Source organism: Chelonoidis abingdonii, chromosome 1, assembly GCF_003597395.2.
Source record: "Chelonoidis abingdonii isolate Lonesome George chromosome 1, CheloAbing_2.0, whole genome shotgun sequence".
Lineage (NCBI taxonomy): Eukaryota > Metazoa > Chordata > Testudines > Testudinidae > Chelonoidis > Chelonoidis abingdonii.
Genome location: NC_133769.1, coordinates 93,229,275 through 93,248,107, shown reverse-complemented (window position 1 = coordinate 93,248,107; position 18,833 = coordinate 93,229,275). Strand labels below are relative to the sequence as shown.

At 44.0% G+C, this 18,833-nt stretch overlaps 2 protein-coding genes across 2 annotated transcripts in view; both read left to right on the top strand.

Annotated features, from left to right (window-relative positions):
* Positions 1-18,833, top strand: part of LOC116834992 (histone H2A type 2-C) — a 299,566-nt gene that overhangs the window by 125,980 nt on the left and 154,753 nt on the right. The gene's annotated exons all lie outside the window — the stretch shown is intronic.
* LOC116827281 (histone H4) lies at positions 11,144-12,588 on the top strand. Its single transcript, XM_075067526.1, has one exon. It carries the CDS (start codon positions 11,259-11,261, stop codon positions 11,568-11,570), a length of 312 nt encoding a protein of 103 aa, XP_074923627.1. The 5' UTR covers positions 11,144-11,258; the 3' UTR covers positions 11,571-12,588.

Below are 18,833 nucleotides of genomic sequence, written 5' to 3'. Positions count from 1 at the left end.
TGTGGTATGTAAGTGTCCCAGGTCACTGGGTGGGGGCTCGAGCCGGTTATGCATGGTGTTATTGAAACGGAACCCCTGGATATTGAACCTGGCCCTTGTTGCTGCCAACTCAGAGGGGCAGAGGGTTACATACACATAATTTTACATTTCAGTTGTCATGCATTTTTCCTGTATAACCCACTATTCAGCATGTGTGTGGTGCATCCCCTTTGGGTCCCCAGCCATGGAAGTAGGGACTCTGTGACAGTTGCCTACTAAAAAGTTGGACTCTGTAACACAAAATGTAAAAGTGTATGCTTTTAGCTCCTGAGGTCATCAGTTCACTCCCCACCATCAGCCAAGGCGGTGAGTGTCACACTTTTCCCACACTGACCTGTTGGAAGGTTGAGAGGTACGTTCATACTGGCAGGGAGAAGGGACCGAGATGAAAGGGCAGTGTACTGCAGGCAAATGCTGTATTCAGGTTCCAGAATTCCATGAGACGCTATGGAGTGTATGGTGATATGAGTGATGACCAAATCTCCTTCATAGTGGTTTCCTTCAGCTGACAGGTTATGTCATCACTGTTACACATGGAGAATAGTACTTATATTCAGTAACTCATTAGTGGGGATAAAATGCTGTAGACAAATTATTTACTGAGGCATATCACAGCAGCTCACACTCCTCGGGAGGGTCAGCATAGTCAGAAGCAGCTTCTGCATCTCATTGTTCCCCTCTGATTCCCAGGCAGGTGCATCTCCCTTTTCCCGGATTCTGTGGTCCTATCCACTGAGGTACACCAAAGCTACATTAAAAAATCTAGTAAATTAGAAAACAAATACTATATTTAGTGGCAAAATGGCAGGATACATTTCATCCACCCATAACTTTTTTTAAAATGGCAATAAAAATTAAAGTGACAGACTTGTGGCTTCCTGTCACTTTCACACTGCCTGCAATGCCATCAAACATGCACTCCATGCCCTTTTTTTTCACTTCCACTGCCACCAGATTGCAAAAAAACAATACACACCCCGACTTCATTAAACTTCCAGTCTAATGTAAAACTGTCATGGATCCACATGATATATGGCCCCTGCTTTGGAGCATTCTCTAGGAGGAACTTCTTCCATTGGGCAGACCCCCTGTGGCTTCACTGCCTCGTTAGACTGGACCTCTGGACCTTCAGTACTCCTGCTTCACACGGTGAACTCTGTTCAGCTAGTCCCACTCAGACATGAAACTTGTACATTCTCTAGGGATCAATACACCTCAGCAAGCATTTGTAGTGACATTCATGCAATGTTGTCAAAACAGAAAGGTTAATTAGCCAGCTGGAACACAGCATAGGAAGTCCTTAGGTTAGCATAGAGAAATTAAGGTTAAAACATAATTTTTCTAGGTAGCTGGAGCCCAGCCACGCTGTAGTGAACCCTTTTGTTCAAGCTCCATCTTTCTGTCCATCTGACCTCCTTCATCAGATTCCCAGATGTGTGTCCTGATTGCTTCCTGCAGCCCACCCTTACCTGTCTCACACCTCTCCTGTCCTTAGATCGAAGCTTCCCTAAGGAGAGGTGAGGAAGTCCATATCCCTCTGGGTCATTGATTTCTAGGTGTCAATGTCCTGCCTACTGGATTTGCCATTGTCTTCTCAAATGTTCCACTGATGCGGGGATTGAAGCCCACTTGACCCAGATAGTTAGGTGCCATTCATCCCTGTGTCTTAGTCTGCCCCAAGAGCAAACAGACCTTTTCCACCCACTAGGTAACAATGCAGTATAAAGGATAAACTGAGACATATATACATGTCATGTAAATATTACAGAAAATTCCCACTTTATCACAAAAAAATATTAACAGTGACATCAGCAGTGTTAAGGCAGAATAACTTCCAAAATGCTTTCACTGTGTGGTAAACAGCTGTGTTGATATAATTGACCCAATAGTATATGAGGTCACTGTCAAAGTTTTGCATTAGAGTGAAAGTTTGATGAGTGAACAGTGCCCTCATCAACATAGGCTGCAAAATATAAGGGTTGCTCAGCACAAAGGTATACAAATGTTTAATGCATCATTCCGACATTATTCATTCACAGCTACTTGTCCCAGGTTTTGAGAAAAACTCAATGTCACCAACCCAAAGCAGTGATCAGGACACAAGACAGGTGTCCCATCTAGTGAACATACTGGTCAAGTACTGCACAGAGCCAGTTGCTCCAGAAGTAGGAGTAAGGAGTTTGCAACAATAAATCAGTGAACTGCTAGTCTCAATATCTAGCTCATCACATTTGCCACTGAAATACCATCCCTGAGGTCTGAAGATGCCTCACAAATGCTTTACAAAATCTCCAGGAGAAATTTTGCTCACTGAGAAAACTGCATAAATATTCACCCAGTCTTATCTTTAGGGAAAGTGATCTGGAAATAGCATTGGTTCCCAAGAACTTCAGGCGTGTGATGTTCAGGGCCGGTGCTACCATTAAGGCAAACTAGGCAGTTGCCTAGGGTGCCAAGATTTGGGGGCACCAAAAAGCTATGCCTCCAATTTTTTCGTTTTACAGGGGTTCCTCCCCGAGAGCACGGTCGCTGCTGTTTGGTGCCACAAGCCTGGGAGGAGAATTTGAGCGGGGGTGGCGTGCTCAGGAAGGACGTGGAGCAGAGGTGAGCTGGGGTGGTGAGGTGCCACACAGCTCCTCACGCCAGGGGAGTGGGGAGCTGCTGCAGGGGTGCCTCAGGGCAGGGGGGAAGGATCTGCCACAGGGCTCCCCACCCCAGCTCACTTGTTCTCTGTGTCTTACCCGAGTACACCACCCTCTTTCTAATTCTCCCGCCTCCCAGGCTTGCAGCGCCAATCAGCTGTTTGGCTCTGCAAACCTGGGAGGGGAGGAGAATTAGAGGGGGAGTGGCTTGCTCAGGGAGGACACAAAGCAGAGGTGAGCTGGGGTGGGGAGGTGCTGCACGGCTCCCGGGGCAGGGGGGACAGGATGCCTCAGGGCGGGAGGGGGGAGGTGGGGAGCGCAAAGTGGAAGTTTCACCTAGGGCACAAAACTTCCTAACACCAGCCCTGGTGATGTTATCTGTTCCAGGTAGGCCTTGGATTCCCAGAAGGCCTTTTGAAATCTCCTACAAACAACAGCTTCGGTAAACTGTTCCAGGAACTGTGGGACAGAGAGGTACCAAGAGTACAGGGCATCTATTATAGTACAGTAGTCAGGACTGGCGCCAGGGTTTCTGGCGCCCTAGGCACCAGGGCATTTTGCCGCCCTGCGCACAGGTCTCGCGGCTCCGGTGGAGCTGCCACAGGCATGCTGCGGCAGCTCCACCAGAGCCACGGGACCAGTAGACCCTCCGCAGGTACAACGGCGACAGCTCCACCGGAGCCGCCTGCCACTCCCCCCGGCAAAATGCCGCCCCCCCCCATAATGCTGGCGCCCTAGGCGACTGCCTAAGTCACCTAAATGAAAGCGCCGGCCCTGACAGTAGTAGAATTAATGGTGGCAAACTGCTCCCGAAAGAGCAAGTCTATTGTGGACAAACTGCACTATTAGTACTTAAACTAGCGTAGTCCAATGTATCCAATTACCAACAGTTCAATTCACTAACGAAGACACAGACCATTTTGAAATGCCCAAGATGGAGGCATTTGTAAATTGTCAGCAGCAGTTACTTTTTGCTTCATTTTAATTTATTTGAATAACAGTCTGGATTTATGGGGGGACTGAGTGGGATGCTAGACAGAACTATGAACCAGATGCAAAACACAGCACACACTTCATTTATTTGGGAAATCTGATGTATGCAATATATTAATATAGGTATAAATACATTTTTACTCAGATTTTGGACATCTAGAATATTAGTTGTGACAAGAAGTACTTTATTATTTTTCCAAAGCTGCTTTGTAAATTAAGAACTGGAATTAAATATACATAGATACAAATATATAGAATCATAGAAATATAAGGCTGGAAGGGACTTTGAGAGGTCATCAAGTCCAGCCCTATTCCTTGAGGCAGGACCAGATAGACTTAACTATCCCTGACAGGTATTTGTCCAACCTGTTTTTTAAAACTTCCAATGACAGGGATTTCACAACCTCCCTTGCAAGCCTATTCTAGATCTTAACTATCATTACATTAGAATTTATTTTCTTAATATCTGACTTAAATCTCCCTTGCTGCAGATTAAGCCCATTACTTCTTGTCCACCTTCAGTGAACATGGAGAACAATTGATCACCATCCTCTTTATAAGCCTGTAATATGTTTCAACAGTCATCAACTCCCTCCTCAGTCTTCTTTTCTCAAGAAAAAAGAACATTCCCAGGGTTTTTTTAACCTTTAGCCATATGTTAGGTTTTTGAAACTTCTACCTGTTTGTTACTCTCTTCTGGACTCTCTCGAATTTGTTCACATCTTTCCTAAGTGTGGTGCTCAGAACTGAAAACAGTACTTGAGCTGAGGCTTTATCAGTGCTGAGAGAAGCAAGATAATTAGCTCCCAGGTCTTACATAAACACTCCTCTTAATGCAACCCTTAAGGATATTAACCTTTGTACAAACTGCATTGCACTGTTGACTCAAATTCAATTTGTGATCCACCATAACTCCCAAATTCTTTTCAGAAGTACCACCACACAATCAATTATTCCCTAATTTATAGTTGTGTGTTTGATTTTTCATTCCTGAGTATAGTATTTGCAATTATCTTTATTGAATTTCATGTTGTTGACTTCAGACCAATTCTCCAATTTGTCAATATCATGTTGAATTCTTTCTAATCCAGCCCTCCAAAGTGCTGGCAACCCTTTCAAGCTTAGTGTCATCTGCAGATTTTATAAACATATTCTCTACTCCATTATCCAAGTAATTCATGAAAACACTGAACAGTACCAGACCCAGTATTAACCCCTGTGGGACCCCACTAGATACACCTTCACAGTTTAAAAGTGAATCATTGATATCTACTCTTTGAGTATGTTCTTTCAACCAGTTGTAAACCCACCTTATAGTAAGGTCATCCAGCCTGCATTTCCCTAATTTACTTATGAGAATGTCATGTGGAACTGTGTCAAAAGCCTTACTAAAATCAAGTTAGATTACATCTACCACTTGCCCTCTATCCATTAGGATGGCATTCCTGTCAAAGAATGAAATTAGGTTGGTTTGGCATGATTTGTTAGGACATAAGAAGGGCCATACTGGCTCAGACTAAAGGTCCATCTAGCCTAGCATCTTGTGTTCCGACAGTGTCCAATGCCAGGTGCCCAGAGGGAACAGAACAGGTAATCATCAAGTGATCCATCCACAGTCGCCCATTCCCACGTTCTGGCAAACAGAGGGTAGGGACGCCACCCCTGTCCATCCTGGCAAATAGCCATTGATGGACCTATCCTCCATGAATTTATCTTGTTCTTTTTTTAACCTGTTATAGTCAAATGTATTCTGGACAAATACGTGCTGGCTCTTCCTTATAAGACTATTCTCCTCCAGGTGCTTATAAATTGATTGTTTAATAATTTGTTCCACGATCTTTCGGGGTATCAAAGGTAGGCTGATTCGTTATAATTGCCTGGGTACTCTGTTCCCCTTTTTAAAGACAGGTACTGTGTTTGCCCTTCTATGGTTTTCTGAAACCAGACCCATCCTTCAAGAGCTTTTGAATATACACCTCTACCTTGGTATAACGCTGTCCTCGGGAGCCAAAAATTTTTACCGCGTTAAAGGTGAAACCACATTATATTGAGCTTGCTTTGATCCACCAGAGTCCGCACACCTCCCCACCCCCAGCACTGTTTTACTGCATTATATCCAAATTCGTGTTATATTGGGTCACATTATATCAGAGTAGAGGTGTAATTGCTAATGGTTCTGAGATTGCTTCAGTTAGTTGGTGCATTACCCTAGGATGAATTTCATGAGTCCCTGATGACTTGAATACATCTGATTTATCTAAATATTCTTTAATCTGTTCTTTCCCTATTTTGTCTTGTATTACTTCCCCCTTGTTGTGAATATTAGTTGTGTTGAATATCTGGTCAGCATTATTATTTTTAGTGAAGACTGAAGGAAATGGACATTAAACATCTCAATTTTCTTGATGTAATCACTTATTAGGTCTCCTGCCTGCTGAGTAAAAGACTACACTGTCCTATATCTTTCTTTTGCTGCTGGTGTATTTAAAGAACCTCTTCTTATTGCCTTTTATGTCCCTGGCTAGGTTTAATTCAATTTGTGCCTTAGCTGTTTTGATTTTTTCCCCTACTTGCTTGTGTTATTCTTTTGTATTCCTCCTGAGTAATTTGTTCATGTGTCCACTTTTGCTAGGATTCCTTTTTGATTTTCAGGTTATTAAAGCGCTTCTGATGGAGCCATACTATTTTGTCCATTTTTACTTTACATTGAAAGAGTTAACAGTTGTACCTTTTTTTATATTGTCTCCTTGATAAACTGCCAGCTCTCCTGAACTCTCTTTTCCCCTAGGATTTGCTTTCCATGGTAGCTTGCCTACCAATTCTTTCTGTTTGTTCGTCTACTTTTTTGTATTTCATTGGCCTTATTCTGCTGCTCTCACTATTCCTTTCCTTAGAATCATTAAATCTATCAAACTGCCTTCCACCTTCAGATATGCTACCAATTATTTCCTGTTTGTCAGAATCAAGTCTAAAATGGCAGCTCCCCTGGTTACTTCCTCCACTTTCTGAAAGAAAAGGTTGTCCCCCGTACTTCCAAGAACTTGTTGGACATTTTCTATTTTATAATGTTACTTTCCCAGCAGATGTCTGGGTAGTTAAATTCCACAGGTCTTGTGTTTTGGATATTTCTATTATTTGTTCTAGAAAATGCCTCATCCACCTCCTTTTCCTGATTTGATGGTCTATAGTAGATCCCTACTATGATGTCATTCCTTTTTTACCCCTGTTATATTTACCGGGAGACTTTCAGATGGTCTGCCTCCCACTTCCTTCTGTGCTTCAGAACAAGTGTATATATTCTTGATGTATAATGCAACATCTCCTCCCTTTTATCCTGCCTGTCCTTCTTGAACAAACTATACCCTTCTTTACCAATATCAAATTCTGACTTATCCCACCAAATCTCTGTCATGCCAATAATGTCATAATTTACTTCATATACTAACACTTCCAGTTCTTCCTGTTTATCCCCATAGTCCTTGCATTTGTGTACAGACATGTAAGATGTTGAGCAGCTTCCCCCACTGATTTTCCTCTTGTTGCTTTTATGACTTCTTGTAATTTTCCATATTCCCACCAACATCTAACCCTCTGCTATATTAACTTCTTTTTATGCCTACTTGTGGGCTTTTGTCACCTGAACACTTTGAACCTAGTTTTTAGCTCTTCTTACTAAATTGGCAAATCAGTGTGTGAAGATGCTCTTCTCCTTCTTGGTCAGGTGGACCCCATCTCTTCCAGCCAACTTTCTGCCTGAAACCACGCCACATGCTCAAGGAAGCTAAAGCCCTCTTGTTGACACCATCTGTGCAGCCATGTATTCGTCTCCAGATTTATGTGTTCATGCCTGGGGCCTTATCCACAACTGAGAGGATATATGAAGACACCATTTGCACCCCTGACTCCTTCACCTTAGCTCCCAGAGTCCTATAATCACTGCTGATCTGCTCAGGATCACACCAGGAAGTATCATGTATTAGTGCCCATACTGATGAACAACGGGGGGTAGTGATCAGAGGGACAGATGAGCTCAGCAACCTTTCTGTGACGCCTTGGATGCCAGCTCCAGGCAGGCAGCACATTTCCTGGGACATCATGTCAGGTCAGCAGATGGATGCCTCCATTTCCTTCAGAAGGGATTCCCCAGCCACCAGAACTCTGTCTCCTCCTCTTGGGTGTAGTGACTATGAGTAAGGTTGTGAGTCTTTCACAGTAGTCATGGAAGTCACCAATTCTGTGATTTTCTGGGACCTCCATGACTTCTGCAGCAGCTGGTGCAGCTGACCCCAGGGCCGCCCGACCAGCTGGGGTGGCCCCGGGGCCAGCTGCAACAGCCACTGCTCGGGTTGCCCCCAGCAGCTGGTCCTGGGCACTGCCATGGAGCAGCAGCCTGGGAGCAGCAGCAGCACCCTTGGCCACCACCCTTCCCCAGAGCAGCAGTGGCAGGGCCTAGGCCGCTCTCCCCCCGCCTCTCTGGAGCAGCAGCGGTAGCATGCTGGAAGCCCCCACCCCCCAGTACCTGCAGCATCCTGGAACCCCCCCGATAACCTAAGATTTAGTCAGAGGTATTTATAGTACAAGTCATGGACAGGTCATGGGCATGAATATTTTTTTATTGCCCATGACTTGTCCATGACTTTTACTAAAACACCCATGACTAAATCACAGCCTTAGCCATGAGCCTCCCAGGACTGGGGACAAATCGCTCCTCCTCCTCAGCCATTGAGGTCTGCTCCTGTTGCCAGTACAGCATCCTGGTTCTTTACCTCAATGGATGGGGGATGCGGGTGGAGGGTGGAGAACTGTCTACTACTTAAGGTGTTCAGCAACCTGTCTTCTCCTCACACCCAGTTCTCCTTCCTCCTCTAGTGTTGCTGCAGTTAGCTGTAGTCAGCTAGCATCCGCCATCCCAGGTGTCTCTATGTGCATCCTGACAATGAAGTCCTCATGCTCCTGGATGACATGTAAATGAGCCATCTCCCCCTGCAGGTTTCTTTCCTGATTCCTGAGGGACACCACCAACAGACACCTTTTGCACCTGTTGTTTCCCCCTGCCTGGCTTTCACTGCCATTCCCAGTAAGTATACACCAGGGCCTAGGCAGAAGCCTTGAAGATCAGGATTCCTGTCTGGCAGAGTGCCCCCACAAGTGGAGGCAGGGGAAGAGCTAGAACTGGTGTCGGTGACACACAGTTTTCCTCCCATGGAGGGTTCTACTTTGGAGAGTACTTGCAATTTAAGGGAACAAAAAACAAAAACCACAACCCTACCTCCCTCTGCTGGCAAATTCAACTGGCTGACTCCCTTCATCTCCTAGCTGCCTTCATCTGACCACCCACCATTGACTCACATTCTATTTGTGATCTACTATAACACTCAGATCATTTTTAGCAGTACCACCACCTAGCCAAGTATTCCCCAATTTGTAGCTGTGAATTAGATTTTCCCTTCAAAAGTGAAATGTTGGATTTCATCTCAGACCAATTCTTTAATTTGTCAAGATCATTTTGAAGTCTAATTCTCTCCTCTAAAGTGCCTGCAACCCCTCCCAGCTTGGTGTCATCTGCACATTTTATTAGCACACTCTCCACTCCATTATTCAAGTCATTAATGAAAATATTGAATAGGAACAGATGCAGGACTGACCCATGTGGGAACTCTCTAGTGCATCCTCCCAAGCTGAGGGAGAACTATTGATTGGTAACTACTCTTTGAATATGGTCTTTCATCCAGTTGTGTACCCACCTTATACTGAAAGCTGTCATATATTTCCTTATTTTGGTATATCAGAGATGAATATGTTTCCTAGATGAAAATTATCATCATAGAACAAGTTAAGAAAGAGGAAAAATATTCAGAGATCCCGGTTCTTCATCCATTTAAGTAAATGGAAGGCATATCATTCATTTAAAATTATGCAATATAAAGTCTTTGATTAACATTTAAGTATAAGTGGTAAATCCTGTCACTGGAAATTTGTATAAAAATCATACTGGGGGCGAGAATGTTTTTTGAGAGATTTTTCAGAAATAGGAATACCAACTACAGTGTAATTAAATGAGAAAGGAAAAAATGTGCGCGCAAACTAAGAGATGAGCATTTTTGATGGGTGCATTTCAAGTACATGACATGCTAATACTATGAAATTCCATGTCATGTGCCACATCTTTATTTTTTTTGAGAAATTAAGAGAAACTAGCATTTGAAATCTTTTTTCCCCACCTCTTCCACACAGCCTTTATTCCTTTAACAAATATGGTCTAGCACAAAATATATTGACACTGTTTTGTTGCAGTTAATTGGTATGTTGAACATACATCAAAATGTATACATATTTCAAATAAGTGAATGTCTATAGCCATATTTTCATATTTAATATATTTCAAACAAATCATACATTGAGTTTCTATATCCTTCTTCTCTCTTTCTCCAGATGGGAAAAGCAATTCAGTATTCAACACATAGGTAATCCTATTGACAACGATAAAATATTGGAAGTAAAAACAGAAAAATGACTCATTAAAAATCTCCACGATTTAAACTAATTAATTGAAACAGCCAGTAGATGGCAGCAGAGGCCAAATTGGAAATGGCTGCTGTATTTCTTAGCTCTTTCTTTCACAATTTAATTATTTTCACCTAAGTTTCTCAATAGTCTAAAGGTTTGTAAATAATTCTTATACTGTAACCATGAAGATGACTAAATACGTAATTTGCATATCATATCAGAACCTGGAGTGATTGCCCCTGCCAACCAAAAAGGGGAAAATTGTTTCCACTTTCAATTTACAGCTTTGGTTTCTCATCCTCGCTGGAACGGAGATGGGAGTTTAGTTCTCCGAATAATCGCATTTGCGAGTGATCATTCATAGCAACGCTCATAATCTCATACTTATGGAAAAATCTGTATTTATTTACAAAAACAACCAAAGCAGAAACGTCAACCAGAGTGAAATGAAGGAAAAAGAGCAGCACCAGGCCCCGCCGCTTCTCTGCCGCATTGTCTGGCTCGCACAGCAGCCCCCCACCCCCCTCACGGTCTTACTCAAAACTGTAGAAAATGGCGGCGAACGGTAGAGACGGGCCAAGGAGAGAAGTGATGTGTCAGGAAATCTGATTGGTCAGATTTTGCCGCAGCGCCCAAATCCTTGAAACCCAGAGAGGAGCATTTCCAACCCAAAACAGCCGCAAACGCGCGCCCCTCGCCCGACAGACGCACCAGAAGGGCAGCGAGACGACCCGCAACGCGCTTTGAAAGCGGCTGCTGTTTTAAGCAAGGGACACGGGAGACTCCACTAGAATCCCCGGAGGTAGGGCTTGATAATAAGTCTCCGCATCCCAACTGTGTGCGCGGCGGGGTTATAGGAATCCGGGGACAGGGGGCTCCGTCTTTATTGTCCTAGAAAGCCTTGGGGAGTGTAACTCCCGCAGGGAACAGACACCTGGGGTGGGGGAGGGGAGAGAGGCGGGCTACCCCCCCGCCCCGCCCCTTTTCAGTTCTCAATCAGGTCGCCACGCAGACAATATACCGAGACTTAGTGCCTCGTGTTCGGAGCGGGTCAGCTGTGTGTGATTTGATTTCGGCATGTCTGGTCGCGGTAAGGGTGGTAAAGGTTTGGGGAAGGGGGGTGCTAAGCGCCATCGTAAAGTGCTTCGGGATAACATCCAAGGTATTACGAAGCCGGCGATTCGTCGCTTGGCTCGACGCGGGGGAGTAAAGCGTATTTCGGGTTTGATCTACGAAGAGACCCGGGGAGTGCTGAAGGTGTTCTTGGAGAATGTGATCCGCGATGCTGTCACTTACACGGAACACGCCAAGCGAAAGACTGTAACGGCTATGGATGTGGTTTATGCTCTGAAGCGCCAGGGTCGTACTCTCTATGGTTTTGGCGGCTAAACGGCTCATTAAAGTCAACAGGATAACCCAAAGGCTCTTTTAAGAGCCACCCACACTTTCACAATAAGAGTTGAATTATTTTCATAATATGGGCGACAGCTCTTCAGTTTAACTTGAGAAATCCAAAAGTGGGTTTTTTTTTGTTTTTTTTTTAAGTCTTAAGACTCATACCCGCTATTCCTGTTTTAAATGCGAAGATCTCTACGGTACAGATAAACTAGGAATTCAAAACTGTAAAAATGCTTGTACTTTAAAAAATTTTTTACAAAATCTTACAATTTGGTGTCTATGTTTAACGCTGCAAAGAACATTAGCGAAATTTGGGTTTTTAAGCCCAATAACCCTCTACATTGTTACTTTTTTGCAACTTAATAAAATCAATTAAAAATACATATAGCTCTTATGTAAAGTAGGTCTGAAAAGAGCTTTTCATTATGGATACAAATAATTTTCTAAAATTTAATCAGATTTAATTTAATTAGAACTTCTAATAGCTAGTGACAGATTTAGTGACAAAAAAAGTAGGAAGACCAAGAAGGAAAGTTATTCAACCTACAGTTACAAGGTGCTGAAGCAAATTCACCTTGAGACTCCTTCCTTAAGAGGTTTTTAAAGCCCCTCTTGACAAAGCCCTAGCTGGGATGATTTAGTTGGAAATTGACCCTGCTTTGAGCAGAGGGTTGGAATAGATGATCTCCTGAGGTCCCTTCCAACCCTGATATTCTATGATTCTAAGACATTGGTATCTTTTCCTAGGCCATATGAATGATGAACTCTTGTAAATGGACATTTTTTAGCACACTGCCAGAGACACATTGGCAGGTGAGATAGACAAATACGCTGTATCTGAAAGCACAAAAGTTGTCTCTAGGTATACTAGCTCCAAGTAAATGCTCGCTTAATGCAGAAATTAATACCTACAATCGAAAGGTAGCCACTCATTTTCACTAAAATTTTTTTTTCTTCTAACAAATACTATCATTCAAAGAAGCCACCACTAATTTTAATGCTGAAAATGACATGCTACTTTAACAAAGCACTAATTGTCACTTACATCCAAACATATTTAGTGTAAATCTGTAAGTATAGTTTTCTATACTAAGTTTTTACATCACTGCATTAGAACACTAGAATCACAGCTCTTATTGTGAAAGTGTGGGTGGCTCTTAAAAGAGCCTTTGGGTTATCCTGTTGACTTTAATGAGCCGTTTAGCCGCCAAAACCATAGAGAGTACGACCCTGGCGAGGCTAACCACATCCATGCGTTACGCAGTACTTTCGCTTTTTTTTTTTGGCGTGTTCCGGTAAGTGACAGCATCGCGAATTCAGCATTTCTCCAAGATACACCTTCAGCACCCCTCGGGTCTCTTCGTAGATCAACCCGATAATATCTTCTTACTCCCCGCGTCGAGCCAAGCGACGAATCAGACCGGTCTTCGTACATACCTTGGATGTTAATCCCGAAGCCACTTTACTGATGCGCTTTAGCACCCCTCTTCCTCAATACCTTTGACCACCTCTTACCTGCGACCAAGAGCATGCCGAAATCAAAATCACACACGGCTGACCCGCTCCGAACACGAGGCATTCTAAGTCTCGGTATATTGTCTGCGTGGCGACCTGATTGAGAACTGAAAAGGGGCGGGGCGGGGGGGTAGCCCGCCTCTCTCCCCTCCCCCACCCCAGGTGTCTGTTCCCTGCGGGAGTTACACTCCCCAAGGCTTTCTAGGACAATAAAGACGGAGCCCCCTGTCCCCGGATTCCTATAACCCCGCCGCGCACACAGTTGGGATGCGGAGACTTATTATCAAGCCTTACCTCCGGGGATTCTAGTGGAGTCTCCCGTGTCCCTTGCTTAAAACAGCAGCCGCTTTCAAAGCGCGTTGCGGGTCGTCTCGCTGCCCTTCTGGTGCGTCTGTCGGGCGAGGGGCGCGCGTTTGCGGCTGTTTTGGGTTGGAAATGCTCCTCTCTGGGTTTCAAGGATTTGGGCGCTGCGGCAAAATCTGACCAATCAGATTTCCTGACACATCACTTCTCTCCTTGGCCCGTCTCTACCGTTCGCCGCCATTTTCTACAGTTTTGAGTAAGACCGTGAGGGGGGTGGGGGGCTGCTGTGCGAGCCAGACAATGCGGCAGAGAAGCGGCGGGGCCTGGTGCTGCTCTTTTTCCTTCTTTTCACTCTCTGATTGACGTTTCTGCTTTGGTTGTTTATTTGTGACATTGTGAGCATGGCTGTGAATCGCTGCAAACGCGATCGCTTGGGAAACCACAAATTTGTTTCTGAGCCCTGAACATCTCTCCGTATAAAGCAGGAGACGCGAGAGAGATTAGTTATTTGTACCCATTACTCAGGGAAGCCGTGAAGCTCCTCGCTCCTGTCGCTTTCTGACAAGTCTTTCAATGGTTTGCAGCTGTCTCCCAGTTTTTTTGTTTGTTTGTTTGTTTTGTTGTTTTTAATTGATGAGCTGAAATAACTCCTTTTTGTGGATACAGGCTAACAGGGCTGGTACTCTGAAACCTGAAACAAATATGTAACAGTAGTAAAGGTTGAGTGTCTGTCCTTATTGACAGGACAACAGAACACCAATATTTCTACCATCATTCAGATTATCATTTTCTGTCACAGACAAAGTATCAGAAGGGTAGCTGTGTTAGCCTGTATCCAAAAAAAGAATCCGGTGGCATCTAAAAGACTAACCGATTTATTTGGGCATAAGCTTTCATGAGTAAAATACTTTTTCTTCAGATGCATGGACAAACAAGTTTTTGATTTCACAGGAGCCAGACCCAGAGAACGTGCTAGGTATATTGAAGAAATGACAGGTGTCAGTGCTGGGGGAGGAGATGGGGAGAAATGAGAGGAGGAGTGAAGGAAGAAGTCGCTTCATGTTGGCTCAAGACTCATGTTACTAGAATTAATTATAATTAATAATGCTTAATAATCAAAAAGATAGTTCCAGAGTTAGCCCTTGACTGAACACTTACCAAGTGAAACAGGAGTGTTTATTTTGTAATCCCTGGGTATCAGAAATATTTAAATTAGACCATTATTCACAATTCCTTCCCTGGCTCAACACAGAAACTTTCAATCTAAACATCTGTACATAGGTATGCTGGACAGATAATATTTCACTGTTAGGTACATATCAGGTTGGTCATCTTAGATTCATATAATGCATAGAAGTATAATAGTGCATAACCATATTAACAACATTTCACGCATATAAAGTACGTTTGAGATGGTTGCAAACTTTTACATATTTATTTTGGCAAAATGGCTGTGAGATCAGTAGACAAACAGGACTGTACCATCTAACAGAGAGGAAACTGAAATAAGAGAAGGGAGTTTTTAATTCAAGGCCAAAGGAGAAAAAATCACTTTCAGATCCAGAGTAGAACTAGTGAGACTGTTTGTTTGTTTTTTTTCTTCCTGTCTCTTCCAAAACAGAATTTAATTTGGTGCCATAAGAATGTTCATTTCTCATACTTTGTGCAATTTTCACACATTTGGTCAACATATTGTTTAGTAGAAAAAATGTCATCTGTCCCATATAGTATTGTCATGTTTACTAACTAATCTTTTAACAACTAAAAAGTTTCTTCGTTTTCTTACGCTTTTTACTAGGCACTACAAGGCTGTTTAAAATATTAAGGCCATAGACAATAAAACTGATGAAGAAAATATATTCTTAAATATTTTGTAACATTTTATAGAAGATTAATACTTTCAACTTTAACTTAATCTCAGAATAAATGAAAATATTTTCTTTAAATTTCCGATAACAGAAGAGCAACAAAAAGTGTGACTGATTCATAGGTCAATATAGGAGCAAACTAGCTTTGCTTGTAAAACATATACATATTTTCTTTATGTATGCAGTCTAATTAGGGCAACAATAGAAAATGAATTTAAGAATGTGTTTGTTTTATTGTACTGTATAATGTTATAGAGTCAAAATTGTGTCTCTTCACTTGTTATTGTGTAATAATACTGTAACATAAATTAATTTTCAATTAGAACAAAATGGGCACAGTATGTATATATCACTCAGCAAATTCCACAGAAACAATAGGGTTCCTCAGGGCCTCATTGAAAAAAGTCCTGTTTACATTGATTGAAAGAAAAAAAATCCAAAAAGATGTGGGTGAGAAAAAAATTAATTTGGCTTATTTATGTGAAGTCTTTAAGTCTTGTTAGTCTTTAAGGTGCCACCGGATTCCTTGTTGTTTTTGTGAAAACATCCTGACACTCTAAATAGTTAATAGTACATAATTAATATCATTTGTTGAACTAGTTCATTTTTTTCTGGTTGGGATTCATTGTTGTGTTGTCTTCATTTTCAGCCCCTTTGGAAGGATGGACAAAGCTTAGGAGGGATGAGTTGTTGTAGGTTGTGTTTAACCTTGTTATGGATGTGAGTTACCACCCTTCTTTTAAAATAGCGGTGAGAGATAGTTAAGCAACTCACCACTATCACCCAGTCAACCCAGGATTTTTAATCATGATTGCAGAAGACTTTAGCTGAGCATTGTTTGGATAACTGTGTATCTGTGTTTGGGAGGAGGGGGGAAGTGAGATGCATTCAGGACACAGGGCTTGGCTACACTGGAGAGTTGCAGTGCTGGTGATGGGGTTACAGCGCTGCAACTCACTCTGTGTACACACTTGGAAAGCCCAGCCAGCGCTTCAACTCCCTGGCTGCAGCTCTGGCTGTACACCTGGTCTGCTTGGGGTGTAGCGATTCCAGCGCTGGTGATGCAGCACTGCTCATCAGGTGTGGACACCAACAGTGCTGTTATTGGCCTCCAGGGTATTAGGAGGTATCCCAGCATACCTTTTCGGCCACTCTGCTCATCGTTTCACACTCCACCTCACTGCCCTGGCTCAGGTGCACGCCTTTAAATGCCCTGGGAATTTTAAAAATCCTCCTCCTGTTTCTCAGCGAGGCAGTGGCAGTTGCAATCAATCAATCATATAACCAGTGACCATGCCTCCCGCCCCAAACGAGCCCCCAGCATGGACATGGCGAGCTGCAGGACCTCATCAGTGTTTGGGATGAGGAAGCGTGGCAGTCACACTGCGCTCCAGCCGAGTAGGAATTATGATACCTATGGCAGTATCATAGTCCATGCTGGAAAGGGGCCAATGACCAGGACTCAGTTGACAGTAGCGTGGTTAAGTAAACGGAGTCATGGCGGCAGGCCTATTGCCAAAGCCCTGAGGAACCGGCGCTCAGGTGCGCCCCACGACCTGCCGTTTTGACAAGGAGCTGATGGATCTTGGGTCTGACTCCACTGCAAATCCGAGGATCACCGATGGACAGTTCAGAAGCCGGGGAGGAGAGGGGTGAGGTGTGGAAGGACCTGAGATGAGGGTACGTGGTGGTTGGGGGAGACACCCAAGTCCCAGGAGCATGCAGCCAGGAGCTCTCTCAAGCAGGAGGAAGCAAGCCAGCGCAGCGAGCTGGCAGTTGTTGTGAAAGAAGCAGAGGATCGTGTTTCGCGGTAACAGCTTTTATTTTAAGTAGGGAAATGATTTGGTGAGAGGATGAGGGGGTATGCTGCCTGCATGCAGCATGCCTAGAGTGGATTATAGCCCATTGATTGGTCTATTCACATCCGCCAATAATCGGCCTCTGTATCTCTGCAAAAGTTTCGCCACAGCTGTGGGCATGTGCTTACGCAAGCTTTATGAAGTTACTCGGTCCTTGCCCAGCGTCAGGCTACCGCGTCTGCGCCACTGGTGCCGGAGAGGCGTGGGGCGACCATTAGTGCTGCACACAGGCAAGCTGCATAAGGGACCAGGCGGAATCCACATTGTGAGAAGACCTCCCGCTCTTCTCCACGTGACGCGGAGCAGGGATATAGCTGGAGGATGAATCCTGTGGAAAATGTAGGGATACTGTTCAGTGCACTGTACTCTCCAGCTGCCTCTGCTTTCCCAAGCACAGGAACCCATTGAGCCCTTAATCATAGTGCTCCCCTTCCCAGGGGAGTCGCAGGCAAGACAACATTGATTCCAGGATAACTGCGTGCTGGCCAATTGTGGAGTGGTGTTTCAGTGCACTGTCCCCCAGCGGCTCGTCTGCTTTCCCCATCATAAGGGAGGAACCCTATTAGCCCTGATCTAGTCGCAGCAGAAACATGATTCCATAATGACCAGTTTCCCAAGGCTCCATTTTCTGCGTGCCGTCTGTGATATGATAGCCTATGTGTAAATGATCGCTACAAAGAGTCTACAAAACTCTGCACTGTGATTATAAACAATGCAGCCTCTTGTAAATGTTCATATTTGTGTTCTTTTTAAGTTCCTTGCAATCCTAGCAGCACATTCAAGTAGTACAGACATGAGACTACATAATGAGAAGGGCGCAAAGGAGAACCCAAAGAAGGTTATGGTGAACGCCAGTGATGTCATAATGCCAGAGACAGTAAGTAGAGTTGCAGCGACGGAGAGAGAAATGCACCAGTGAGGAAAACGAAAGCAGGAAAAGGAATTGCATACCAGAGAGAAAGTGAATGGCTAAAGAAGAAAAGCACAAAGCAGCTGATAGCTCCTCTCGCGTGCCAACAGGACGTATGCATCACTGGTAGCATGCAGGCAGCATCAATCCCATGCTAACCCACCCATCCAAAGTCTTTCCCTTTTGCCCCAATATTCCTTCAAAACCCCCTTCTCACTATTTACCTGGTATTCTACCATACCAGCTGCCCCCCACCCTAGCCGTTCCACCTACAGCCCTGAGAACTACAACCGTACGTACCCTCTGCACTCAAACCCCATCACCAGCCGCATATAGATTCTAAGTACAGGCAGGCATTGCACAGCAACTCCAGCTGGACATATATCAAACACATCGGACTGTTACAAGTGTTCACACGCTAACCCCCTGCCCTTTATGTACTCTACTTTTGACATAATGGTTTGTTGCTTTTTACACAGGTTTTATTATTGCAGAGAAAAGCAAACAATACTGTACCCAAGGGAAAATCATGGTACCACGCATTAACCCCACCAGTGCAACGGCACCAACATTCACGGTTGGCTTTCAGCCTCAAATTGCTCCCTCAAGGGCATCCTATATGCCTTGAAGCTGTGGGGCCTCTCTAGTAGTCTGACTCTGCTGGCTGGGCAATTCAGCTCCAGGCGTTGAACCTCGAGGTCCACTCGGTCACTGAATGTTCACCTTCCTACAAAGATTGGAGGATATAAGCCACGGATATAACCGCAGGGATGCTGCTTTCCAAGTCATCCCTCTTCTT

Excerpts from the sequence above, each read along its gene's own strand:
- LOC116827281 (XM_075067526.1), top strand. The coding sequence starts at position 11,259 with ATGTCTGGTCGCGGTAAGGGTGGTAAAGGTTTGGGGAAGGGGGGTGCT.